Genomic DNA, 13,248 nt, shown 5'->3' on the forward strand with positions numbered 1-13,248 from the left:
CGGTGCCGCTCGCTGACAGAAAAAGCAGGGCTGTAGGCACGGAAAGAGCACCCGGGGGGGTATTTGAGGGGGGAAACGCGCACCCCGTGATAAAACACAGCGATATAAAGCGGGTTTGTGGAAAGCACAATCGTTAATGTACTGCTAAATGTAAATCTGGTGTTTCCTCGCTGTTAACGCTGAGCTGTACGTGTCAATACTTGACAAACACGGAGGTAAAAGAGTTCTCCAGCATTAAAATAACTTTTAAAATTGCAAACAGTCTCTGGACTGCCGATAGGAACCCATCACGTCTGCTGGATACAGCTCAGACATCCAGGAGGAATACTTATTTTTTGTTTAAATGAGGTAAGGCCACGTTTTTGCCCAGGTTTTGTTGCTGTCCCCAGTCAGAAGATGTACCAAGCCAGAGGACACATTTTGGGGAAGCTGCCAGAGACAGCAACAGGCGGTGTTACAACAAGAAATGTTTGCACAGCCACGTTTTCTGGGAGCAGCCACATCGCTTGTGCTTTGCTCAGGTGTTGTACAAACCAGACTTTGCACATGGAGGTAGCAATTCGTTGTCAGATTGGGAAAAGAGGAAGCAAAGACAAACAGGCTGAGGTTCAGGTCCCAAGTCTCAGACTGCAAGAATTCAAAGTGCCTTGTCAAACACTGAGTAAACTTACCACAGCCATGGAAAATAAGAAAGTTTCTAAGACTACTGCAGCATCTAACAAGCCAAAGTTTTCAATCAGAGCCAGCGTGGAACTTTTAATTTTCATCTTTTATTTAGCAGAAAAGTTCTTTTAAAAGCCTGATTCTTCCATTTGTATTCTACCACGTATTCATAGTCAGCAAATTACCCAGAACTCGATCCCCCTTCCTCGGGCTCTCAGCACTCGTCCTAAATCACCAATATGCAGCTCTTCCGACTAGCTCCATGACCTCCTAATCTCCTGGTGGTTTTTGTACCACAGGGATTAGGCACCCAGCCCAGATACTAGAGCTGCAGGTAGTCCCCAGTCAGTCTTTTCCCACAGTTTCTCAGCACCCACGCTGTCCATGTGCCCGCAGACACAACCAAATACTGATTTTGGTTCCCGCTCCAGCCCTATGGGAGAAGAGAGCGGGCAGAGAGAGTTCTCCGACCCAGCGTGCATTTATAAGGCTTCTTGGCCACGTGGATTTTCAGGTGCACTTTCAGCGTCGAGCTTTTCCGGAAGCGCTTCCCACACTCACCGCACTCGTAGGGCTTGGCTCCTGCGTGGATCCTCAGGTGCGCACCGAGGGCCGAGCTATGCCGGAAGGTTTTCCCGCATTCCTCACACTTGTAGGGTCTCTCCCCGCGGTGGATCCTCAGGTGGACGTTGAGCGCCGAGCTCCGTCGGAAGCTGTCCCCGCACTCCACGCAGATGTAGGGCCGCTCCTCCGCGTGCGTGGTCTGGTGCTTGACGAGAGTGGGGTGGTCGCTGCACCTCCTGCCGCACTCGGCGCACTGGTAGGGGCTGGGCAAGAGGCCGCCGCGGTACACGGGCACGGCCTTTCCCCCGTGGATGCGGCGATGCGTGGTGAGCGCCGAGCTCTGGCTGAAGCTCTTCCCGCACACGGGGCATTTGTAGGGTTTCTCGCCCGTGTGCGTTCGCATGTGGGTGACCAGCGAGGAGCTCTGGCGGAAGGTTTTGCCGCACTCGGTGCACTCGTAGGGTTTCTCTCCAGTGTGGATCCTCTGATGCCGAATGATGGCCGAGCTGTCCCGGAAACGCTTCCCGCACTCCTGGCACTTGTGGGGTTTCTCTCCGGTGTGGACCCTCCGGTGTATGATCAGGGAGGAGCGGTCGCTGAAGCTTTTCTCACAGCGGGGGCAATGAAACGGTTTCTCGCCCTTGTGGCTCCTCTGGTGGACGATGAGATGGGAGTTCTGGCTGAAGCTCTTCCCGCATTCGTTGCACTGGTAGTGCCTCTCTCCCGTGTGGGTGCGCTGGTGCCTGATCACGTTGGACCTCTGGCTGAAGGTCTTCTCACACTCGTTGCACTGGTAGGGCTTCTCGCCGGTGTGGATCCGCTGGTGTTTGACCAGGTCCGAGTTGCGGGTGAAGCTCTTCCCACACTCGGAGCAGCTGAAGGGCTTCTCTGTCAGGTGGATCCTCTGGTGCTGGCTGAGGTATGAGCTCCGGCTGAAGCTCTTCCCACACTCGGGACACTCGTAGGTTTTCTCCCCCCCCTGCTGAATCCAAACGTTCCCACACACGGCAGGGTCTGGCTTGTCCCCAGCAAGGATAACCTTGCTGATGGGGGTGCCACCACCGTCCTCGCACTCCCACACTGCCATCACACAGGGAGTTACCGTTCCCTGCCTCTTTCCAAATGAGGGCTCCACCTTGTTTTCTGTCTCCAGCTCCTGCTCGCAGCCTTGTCTTTCATCAGCGTCCTGCAGTGTATCTCCTGTGAGCCTTCTGGAGGGGAACGGGTGCAGTTCAGCTCTCGCAGGACTTCCCTGATGAAGCTGGCCCTTCTGTGCGTCACCCATGGTCCTGCCACCTGCTGGAGTGAACAGAGGAACTAGCAGTGAATAATCCCTGCAGCTTCTCTGAAGGAGAGGACCAAAAGAGGCAACCTCCAGAGACCTGCTGCACGTCAGCCACCGCTAGCCAACAGCTCAGGAGCCGGCCCCTCGGTTTCTTCTCTGGGCAGAGGGAAGGCACCGAGAGGGAGAAGCACGGGAAGGGAGCGTGACCTGGGAACAGGCGGCCACTGTGGCATGGGTTGCAAAGAGGGTCCTCTGTCATAAAGTCACAGCCCTAACGGATGAGCCCTATCACTTGCTTGTCCTCAAACTTCCTACATCTAGCGACGCTAGGGAAATATCATCACTGCTCTCCTCAGCAGCCCCCAAGCACATAATTCTCTTCCCACTTCTCTTTCTGTTGCCTATGAATCATTGCTCTTCTCCAGCATTCCCATGCTTAATCAAGGAAGGAAGCAGACACCACCACAGGAACACCCTCCCCTGCTAAGCAGACTGTTTTTCTTTCCTCTTTCCAGCTGTAGACCTTTTCCTTAAAGAGAAAACCCTACATATTCTGCAGCAAACTGTATCTAGGTTTTGTCTACAGGACAGGCAATTGAATGGAATGATCAACTGTTTTGTTAATCAAGCACGGAAACGAGACTGAAACATTTTGAGGCTCCTGGCTTTTTATTAGTTACACTGCTATGGAGAACACAACTGGGAAATGAATCCTAGCAGATCAGCTGGAAGGCACTGCTTGCAAAGTTAACATCCTCATCTTACGTGTGGGAGGTCAGAATCTGGGAAGAATGCAGCAGGATGAACCCCTCCAGTTTTGATTCAGCTGATCTGCTGATTTTGGAAGACAACACACTGGTTATACCAATTTCCAAAGTTCTGCTTACAACACGCAGGGCTGAGAAGCATTTGCAGTACAAATAAAACAATAGCGCTGGCCCAAGGCATGGACCTCAAGACAGCTAACTGACCAACAAAGCATTAAAAATATTGTCAGAGTGAAAGGAATAGAAAGCCACACTGGTTATTTTTGCCTTCTAAAATTCTGAGTATAGTCCTTGCTGAAAAATGCACAAGATTTGATTTCATTAAGATTCCCTAGGACTGTGTTTCATCTTTAACATACCCTGCCTATGAATCTTCCCGAAAGCAGAGTCTATATAATACAGGAGCAAAAGAAACTGGATGAGTACAAAGTATGCAGCAAAGCACACGCCAAATTTCCAGCATTCGCTTTTTTCTTTCTTTTCCAGACATGCACTATTCAATTTCTCACCTTGTGAGCAATATCTCTACTGCCTCAGTGTGTAGTTGCTCCTGGCCACGAAGCTGTTTCTCTTCACTCCATCCAGGAGGTCAAAGCAAAGTCAGGGCTGGCAGCTCCTGATCAGAGAAAGAAAACAGATGTAACAAATAACAGTCCTAACAGCAGTGTTGTAGGCTGAGATTACAAGCGAGTAAGTATTTAGGAAACAAAAGCAACCTAGGCCGGAGGAAAATGATGCTCAGAAGCATGAGGCAGAGACCCTGCCTGTTCTGCCACAAACGCCATGAGGCCGGCGCTCAGGTCTGCTGGCCAGGGAAGCTCACACAACAAAGACAGGGTTAACTGCACGTGCCACAGAGGGCTGCCCGGCAGCTTGATGAGTTTTGCATAATAAAATAGAGTTGCCTCAAGCCATTTTCCCTCTGTCACCTTTCTTTCCTGTGAGCTAGATGAGAACACGATGCAGTCCCATCCTGCAGGCAGAGAGAAAACGGCCGCGCTGCTTTCTGCATCTGCCCGGAGTCCCCTGCCTTGCTTCACCGGAGAAGGATTTTGCTCGCTCACCCTCAGAGGCTCAGCCAGGCACAAACAGGGCTGGGAAAGAGAAGAGATTTCAGTCTGCTCACACATGGTGTGAATTTCCCATCCTGTGGTCCAGCCAAATGGCAGTTTGCTTGCTTCACTCCTGGCTGAGCTGACGGGGCTGGCGGTGAGCACTGACGACCCGCCACACGCACCTGCTCACGCATGAGCAGTGACACAGGCTCGTTTGGACAGCTCTGAGCACCAGCATGCTCTCCCCCTCCTCAAGGATCTCTTTTCGGAGCAGAAGTGTGCTGTGCAGGAGTGGGTGTCGTGGGGTGACAAATTAGGTCACCTAGATAGCTTTGCACTATGTGCAGCAGCAGAAGACAAAGGCATTTTAAGATGCTGACTTCTGGACGCCTAGAAAGGTACGGGTTAGAGAAAGAAGACGCTTAAAAACTGCAAAGGTGAATACCAGCTCTGTAACGGCATCGCGCCTCTTTAGTCACGAGCAATCCCACTGATTTTAGGAGGGGAGAGATGTCCCTCTGCTTCAGTCCCTTTCTGCTACCATCCCAGAGCAGCTCCAAGCTGGTGACTGCAAAGGAACTGCCCTGTGAAGGACACGGCTGGCCAAGGACAGGTGAGCCCCCAAGACCACAACCCGTGGTGAGGCAGAAGCGTGGAGAGAGTATTCTGACAGGAACCCAACACGGGGCGGGGGACAACAGAACAAGGAACAGAGGTGTCTGTGACACAGGGAAACCAGAATGTGCTCCCCCAGCTCCCCTGGGGCAGGAGGAGGAGGAGGAGGAGGAGGAGGAGGAGGAGGAGGCGACGCCTCTGTCTGCTCGGGGGCCACCTCAGGCAGCGCGCACGGTGCCATGTCTGCCACGGGGGCTTTCCTCCTCCTGTCCGGTGAGTAGGAAACGTGAGTAGGAAACGTCTCCCCTGCAGGTCACGGCCTAAGTGAGGATTTCCTTTGGAGATGCTACTTTGTTCATCAAGGAGAGCCGGGGATTGACAGAGGGGCCAAGGGAGGGGGACTCGGAGCTGGACACAGCTGGGCAGAGGCTGGAACAGAGGTGGAGGCTGGAGATGTGAGGCAGGCTGGCACGTAGACCAGAAATGGGAGCAATGGCAGGGATTTGGGTTTGAACCACCAGCCAGGAAGGGAAGAACCGGACAGATGAGTAGGTAGAGGAGGCAGGAGAGCTGAGAGACGGCCTTGGTTAAGGACAAACATGAGCTGGAAGAAACGGACAGAAAGGCCTGGCCCATCAGGCCACATCCTAGCAGGAGGCTGTGGCGGGGTCCCATATTTCCTGGTCTCCTCAGCCCCCACTTTCTGCAGATTTACACAAAGTCATTTAGCAAAGCGTCTCATTCTCATCCAATGTTGTCTCACAGAGGGCTCGATAACCTCTGGGACCATTTCAAGGCGGAAAATTGCACACTTTTGTGTGATCCTGCTGCATCTACAGGCACACAGATATTAAGAAGATGGCACAGATGCTAACAAGATAGAGGTGATGAGGAAATCTTTAAGTCTGCTTTTACCAAAAAAAAAAGGAGAAAAAAATAAAAGGGACATGATAGGTTAACAGACTACTCTAGAGAATGCTTAGAGCGTGCCTAAATCACATTCAGCTTGTAGCTTTAGATGTGTTCCCCCTGTGCATTGACATAGTAATAGCTCTTTAATCCAGCTTCTCTTTTTTCACACGGGTTTTGGCTTCTTTAGACCCAAGATGGCCAACGCCTTTGTAATGAGGAGCTATTCGTTAAGCTATTCAGTGAAGTTATGTCACCCTTACGGTTCAGTGTTTGACTGATTTATTTGCTGATCCCATTTGAATGACTCATTTACTCATGAACTTTTCATATACTCTCTGTTTCAGTGCTTCACAGCTATTAATTGGTTTATAGTGATTTTGCGAATGGCAAAATGAGGGCAGAGAGGGATTAAAGTTAAAAATACCCACTACTTCTAGAATCTCACTTTGAGATGCCTCAGCCCTGTCTTCTCCGAGCACACATGCTAATGTAGCACTAACACTCAAAATACAGCACATACAGATTCCAAAACTGCAAGAGACTTCAGCCTTCCTATAAATGGCAACCCACAAGGTAATGAAAATGCCATTAATAATGTGCTGAGAGACCTGGTACTTGCCTCGCATCACACGCAAGCCTCTGTGGTGTAGCCAGGAATAAAACCTCCTTCTTGGGAGAGTCCCCACAAAACCACCCCTCCTCTTCCAGCCTTCTTCTTTTTTATACACCTTCCCAACTGGGGGAAGTGAGGCAGGTGTCTCGAATGCAGCATGAGCCTAACCTGGAAAACTCTGATTCCCTGTCTGGGCGGGTCCAATCTCTGCAGTGAAGGAACTGGCAGTCCTAAGGATAGGAGAGTAGCTTGCTGCGTACTTCAAAAATGTACAAAAAACATATGCACAAGGAGATGAAACTAAGATTGCACACAGCAGTTTCACTTGGGCACACGTAACTTCCAAATGTTTGATTTTGACAGCTTTCATGGTGTTCTGTACAGGGAAGAACTGGCTTTAAGTTTTGCATATGGGTTCAGTGAATGCTTGGACCGTTTCAAGGGTATACACGTATCTGTTGGGGCATGCCCCATTAACGCCAGGGGTCAGGATACACTGACCCAGAGGAGGAGAACTTGCAGACACAAAAAATCTTGAAAGGAAACCATCTCCTTGCTCCAGCCCTGACAGCAGAGCTGCATTCCCAGTTCCAGCCATGACTTCCAAGACCTTTCTCCCAGCTCAGGACTTCAGCCTCCAGAGGTTTTGGTCAAAGCCCTTCAGCCATGTACTCTCTCTTAAGTACTAACCCCTGTTAGCAGGGGCAGAGCAGGTCCTCTCCATGTCTAAACCCCAGATCTTGACCTTGTTCTGCCATTTATGATGTTCTTTACCTCCCACCAGTGCTCTCAGGCTGGGGCTGCTCTGCTGGCCCTTGGGGCGTGCAGGCACAGCAGCCAGGAGCGCCGCTCTCCAGCCACGAGTACCGCCGCTTCTTCAGGGCCCTGCGGGTCGCCCGCCACGCCGCCACCGCCTGCCACCTGCGTGCGCTGTACGGCTGCCAGAACCCCCTGGTCCGGAGGCTGGATGAGTACGAGAACCACGGAGTGATCCCCAAAGGTAAAGCCAGCTGTAACTGCCAAGGGCTGTCGTTTGACAGCGAGGTTGCTGCTGGTGGGACCTCAGCACCGGAGTTTATCACCAAGGCTTTGTCTTCATTTGCTTCTTCGTAGGGCCCGTATGCTCTGAGCTGCCAGGAACTCCTTTCTTCCCCAACTTCTGTGCCTTTGCTTCTTATCGCTGTACTATGAAAAGGTACTTCATTAAGGTGAGTGAGTTAGCTATTTCCTGAAGATCCTGGTGTGCTCTGGGCAGTGATCGGGTGAATGGGAGAGTCCTGAAAATGAGGACGTGGGAAAGCAGGAGGCCAAAAGACAGGGAAGACAGAAGGGGGCTGTGGGCAGCCCACCTTCCAGGGGCACCCACAGCAGGCTGACCAGCTTACACAGATGGCATCTTACACAGATGCAGACACTCGCCAAGGTGGAGGCATTGGGGAAGGTATTCTTGGAGAAAATGAACCTCTGAGGACCATCTCGGCCCTTATGTCCAGGTCTCACCCCCCAGCAAGGTGAGATAACCAGGCTACTGCAGGGGAAAGGCTGACTCGTGCTGGCTATAACAGGCAAGGAAAGAGGAAAACTGGGAGTGACAAAAGAGACTTATGGCAAGGAAAGGTGTTGGAGGTTTCTCCCCTCCTTGGGCCTGTAAAGAAGCTCACCTTTACAACTCATCTTTGCATGTTCACCTCACAGAACAGGGTACAGCTGGGGGGCTGTTCCCCAGGTGCACTGCCTCTACAGAGGTACATTTCTCCCCCACAGAGGACTGCATGCCCAGGAGAAGGCAAGGCTGAGCTGGGCAGCACAGGAACCTTCAACACGACCATGAGCAGCGACGCAGTGTTGTCTAGTATCTTCCGTTCCCAGCCCCTTTTTCCCACCTCTCCTACAAGCGCCCAGCCAGCCGGCTCCAAACTCGACATGGAAGTAGCTGTGGTCTCCAGCTCCTTACCCGAGGGCTCACCACAGCTGACGAGCATCCAGCAGAGTCCTTCTGACCCGCATGCCTCAGAGGTGACAGTCAGTGGCCAGCAGCAGGGGCAGCTGCCCATCAGTGACATCCAGGATCTCCTCCTGAGGCTGCAGGATACCCACGTGCAGAGTTTGATGCAGAAACTGCAGCAGATGATGGCCATGGGGAAGGCGGTGGGGGAGGAGGAGTTGCAGGCTGTCGCCCTAAAGCTGCTGGTGGCCCTGAACAACGCAAACGTGTCCTAGGAAGGAGTCCTGAGGCAGCAGCAAAGTTGATGGTGCTTCCCCAGGCCAACAGTGTGGGAAGCAAGGGGAAAAGGTGCAAGGGAAAATCCAGGCACCCGAAATGGTATCGCTCGGGATTCAGAGAAAGACGTTATCCTCTTGAAAGTAACTGTACTGAATGTATATTGTCCTCTCCCACACAAACTGCTCACCCACCACTGCTCAGTCTGGGAGATCGCTATTCTTGGACAAGGCAAGATGGAAAAAAATTGCTCTTTTCGTACATGTGGCTGTACCACCACCATCGCTGGGGTTTTTATATCTTTCAGTGAATGCCACGGGAGAACACCGGCCTTCCTTCATCAAGGACAGGTGTTTCTGCTGGGCAGCATTACGGGAAGAGCCTTCTTTGGAAACGCGTGTGTGAATACCCACACATATACACACGAGGGGTGCTCTACATGCAGAAGGCCTTACCCTGCAAGGGAACTGCTTGTTCTGGTTGTCTATTTCTGAAATAGATTCTGTTAAATGCACAGTAGCCATACCGAGAAACTCTTGTCTCTCAGAAAATAAGTAACGGAGCCACACTATTAAGCAAAACCCCGTGAAGTTACCTGCTAACAGCAGAGTGGAAACTGAGGGAACCACCTCGGGCTTTCTGCACCTCCACTCGCTCGCAGTTCAGAGCCACCATCCTCTGAGGGCAGTCCTTAGATCTCCTTCCTTTTTTTTATTTATTTTTATTTTTTTCCCCAATTACCCACCAAAGCAACCTGAACACCGCAGCCCCGCTTCCCCCTGCCCCCCCATGCGACCCCCGCGAGCATCTCCCCCCACCCCGAGCCGTGACAAAGCCCCCCCCGCTCCCCCGACCCCACAGCCCTCTACCCCCGGCCCCCAACCCCACACCCTCGATGGGGTCCCGGGGCCGAGGGCAGGCACCCCCACAGGGCTGAGGCACCCCACAGGGCTGAGGCTCCCCCCCAGCAGCGGGAGGGCTCCGCGGCGGCTCCCTCAGCCCCGGGGGGAACCGCGCTGCCTCCCGCTCCCTCAGCGCGGCCCCGCGCCCGCTGTGGCGCCACTTACCGCGGGCGGGCGGCGGCCATGGGGCCGGGGCCGTGTGAGGGGCGCCTCAGCCCGGCTCGGCTCGGCTCGGCTGGGCTCGGCTGGGCTCGGAGCCGTGTGGCCGGGCCCGCTCGCCGCCCTTAGCCCTTGGCTGCGCCTCCGCAGCGGGGACGGGAGGGGGCGTGCGGCCCGCGGGCTGCTAGGGGTTGGTTGTGGGGCTGAGGGGACCCCAGGTCCTGGGGAGGGGTCTGAGCCTCGGGGGTGGGGAGGCGGCTAGGAAATGAACTGCGTAATTCGGGGGGCTTAATATAAAATAAATACTGGGTAAATAGCGGGCTGTGTCCTTGTGTCTTACCACCACGCTGCACCACCGAGCGGGCTCATCGGTCTCAGCACCTCTTCCAGAGGGGTTCCTGGGTGCACAGCCCGGGCTCCTGAGGTGCCCGACACACGCAGCTTGAACAAACCCAGACTTTGCAGCCTCCCTGCTGCTCAGAAAAGGACTTTGCACAGGCAGCACGTTGCCTCTCCTCAGCCCTGCCCCAGCTGCTTTCATCTGGAGATGCTTCTCCCTCATGGGGCGGGCAGGTGATGTTAATATCTCTGTTAGGGGAAACCTCCCCAGCTGTGCTCAAAGCCCAGCTACCAGAGCACAGCTTCACACAGATAGGGGCAAAGCCCTCCTCTGCCTTGCACTTTTAAAGATCCCCCTCCAGCATAGCTCTGGTAACAGACCTGAAGGGTCTGGGGAAAAAAATCTGCTTCAACAACATTTTCTATTAAAAGCACATTATGGAAGACTTAAATTATCACTTGCTAATTTGTGCTGATCGGTATTTCACAGTAAGAGCATTGGTATTATCAGAGCTTGCCATGTGATTTACAAGCCCAAGCCTAGTTATCGCCCATGGCCTCTGCTGAAATCTTCCGCCGTCTGCTTTTCCCCAGTGTGTTGTTTTCTGCCTCCTGAGAGCGTGCCTCAGTGAGCATACTCTGTCTGGCTGCCTTGCATCTTAAGCAGAACTGCCAGCTGAATTTTTTTGAAGTAATACCAGGGCATTAGCTAAATGTCCTTGATCAGTTTAAACACTACCCAGAAAACCTCCTATTTCAAACTCAAAATAAGGACCTTATGGTCCTACATCTTACTGTTCGCCAGAATATTGTCCCAGTGTGCCCTGTGAGCCTGGTATCAGACTAAATCAGTTGCACCCTTCCTTTGGCAGCTGTGAGCTTCAGCAGCCCAGACATTGTCCATACAAATGAAACAACGCGGCAGGCTTACATAAAAGCAGAAATTGTGAAAATGCAACAAGTCACCCCCTCACTAGCCCCACAAAGTCCCACCTCTTTCCCCATAGCTGTTGTCAGCTACAAACGAATGTTAAGATGTGCTGAACTCACTCCATAACCAAGAGATTTCACTGTGTGTTCGGGTGGAGGGCATCTCCACACCTTTTCAGCATGGTTTCTGACAGCAGTCCCACAAGAGGCACGTAACCACAGGTCCCACCGGTGTGCAGCCCAACCAAGCAGCTTTCATATCTTCAGCACGCTGCTGCCGGTCCGTTCCCTGCACTGGCAACAGCTGGGTACAGCAGGTGGAGATTTTCTTCACCAGGGGATTCAACAGCAGCTACAAAGCAGCCTTCCCGAAGTGCCATGTATGGCATATTAAGCCTTTGCAGAGGTTTATGCATCTCTGCTTTCTGTAACTCCTTCCTCTGCACTGTGAGACACCTGCGGACAAAAAAAAAAAAAAAAAAAAAAAAAAAAAAAGTAGAGTTCGCCATCAGACAACAGAAAATGGCTTTTCTGAGCCATATTACCTCTCATTCCTCCTACCTTTACCACAAATCAAGTCTTACAATATTTTATTCTGAAACTGAGGGCAAGGGCTATTAATTCCAGAGAACAGCGTGTCACACATCAACTTTCACAGATTTTCTCTCTGCCTGAAGGTTAATAGCAACAGTAACTGTATTTCACTGTATAGTAATGGGTGAAAAAGACACTTTAAACATTACAATTTAAATATAAAAGAAACTGGAATTGAGGAAAAAGGCTAACAAGCCTTACTCTGCTTCTTCATGACTAGACAGAAATGTCCAGATCAGCCTCCTCAGCCTGTACTTCACAAAGGATCCCCATCACAAGTTCTCACCCCTTATTTGCTTTTTTTTTTTTTTTTTTTAATATTTCAGCAGTAATAGGGTCACTATTTTCTAGCTTCCTTGATGGCTTGTCAGTCTCACAGATCTTAAAAACACCTCCCTTCATTTAAGGACTCCAGTCTTTAAAAAAATCTTCTTTTTTAATTATGAGGTAAAAAAAGTCCAACCCACCATGCATTAGAAGGGAATACCTTACATCATCTCAGACATGAAAACAGAATCAACAATTCCCAATGCAATGAACCTGATTTCATTAGCATTTTTTTGCCAATATTCTGAAACTGCTGTGTTTTTTTTTTCAAATCAGACTAAAGCTGGGTCAATTATTCCAGCTCCCTCTGAAATGAACAGTTCTGTGTCTGAAGCTGGCTACCTTAAGGCTGGAAACCTTAATTATTTGTTTGCCCAGTAGGCAGTCTTTCAAAGCAGACAAGATCTGATTTAGTATTTTATAGGTATGTTACTTTAGAGATTTTCAGAAAACCAAGAGATATGTAGATGTGTCAATAAGGAACTCTGGTGTCTTTGCAGATAACTTTCAAAGAAAACAGAGCACTAAAACATTCCGAAATACACAGTAAGAAGTCTCTCAGAGCCCTTGCTCTGCTCCTAGAGCAATGCTTTGAGGACTGTGAGAAAGAGTCAGGTTTACTTTTCCACAAGCTTAAAAAACAAACAAACAACAAAACAAACAAACAAACAAACAAACAAAAACAAACAAACAAAAAAAAAAAAACTTGTTTTTCCTAACTTCCACGTGCATAGCTGAGGAGTCCCATTACTTTCACAAGCAATAGAAAAGTAAATCTCTGACTTGTCGATGAGGCATTCAGATTCTGCCTCTCGGTGACCACGAATCTGATTATTCAGGTCTCAGCAGCCAAGTGGCAGCAGTTGCTTATAACGAACACCCAAATGCATGGCATTGAAGGGCTCCAACTGGGAGAAAATGGTGCTGAAGGGCAACCTGTCGGCATGCAAGTAGTAAACCCAATTACTGTGATTTATACTCATAACCTGCAAAACTAATGATATCATCCTCAATTTTAAGTGAAGGATGAAAAGTCGTGAGTCCAGGTCTCAAAACCCTCTAGCATGTTGTCTCTAGCAACAGTAGGTAAGGAATATGAGGCAGTTACATGCTGTAAATCTCCTACAGGCACTGCAAAAAACATGAAGTGGAAGATTAGGGCAGGGTAGAGGGAAAAGAGATCATTTCTTTTAGTGTTTACACCTGTGAGGTGCATCTGTCCTAAGAAAAGCTTACAACCAACCTTCAGCTGTCAGGAAAGGGTTTCTGAGGCCCCAAATGGTTGTGATACACCCTACAACA

At 50.8% G+C, this 13,248-nt stretch overlaps 1 protein-coding gene across 6 annotated transcripts; it reads right to left on the bottom strand.

The window, feature by feature from the left end:
- Positions 1-750: 750 nt before the first annotated feature.
- Positions 751-11,469, bottom strand: LOC311435678 (uncharacterized protein). 6 transcript variants are annotated; one of them, XM_084516943.1, is made up of 3 exons: positions 11,146-11,469; positions 3,789-3,895; positions 751-2,526 (listed from the first exon to the last, which is right to left on the bottom strand). In XM_084516943.1, the coding sequence occupies exon 3, from the start codon at positions 2,510-2,512 to the stop codon at positions 1,097-1,099; it is 1,416 nt and encodes a 471-aa protein (XP_084373069.1). In that variant the 5' UTR covers positions 2,513-2,526; positions 3,789-3,895; positions 11,146-11,469; the 3' UTR covers positions 751-1,096. The 6 variants fall into 6 exon arrangements, with proteins under 6 accessions (XP_084373069.1, XP_084373067.1, XP_084373070.1 ...); XM_084516941.1 differs by lacking the exon at positions 11,146-11,469 and adding an exon at positions 10,097-10,315; XM_084516944.1 differs by lacking the exon at positions 11,146-11,469 and adding an exon at positions 10,097-10,297 and having other exon boundaries at positions 751-2,523.
- Between the last annotated feature and the right edge of the window lie 1,779 nt (positions 11,470-13,248).

This window comes from Aythya ferina, assembly GCF_964211825.1.
Source record: "Aythya ferina genome assembly, chromosome: 1".
In the NCBI taxonomy this organism is placed as follows: Eukaryota; Metazoa; Chordata; class Aves; order Anseriformes; family Anatidae; genus Aythya; species Aythya ferina.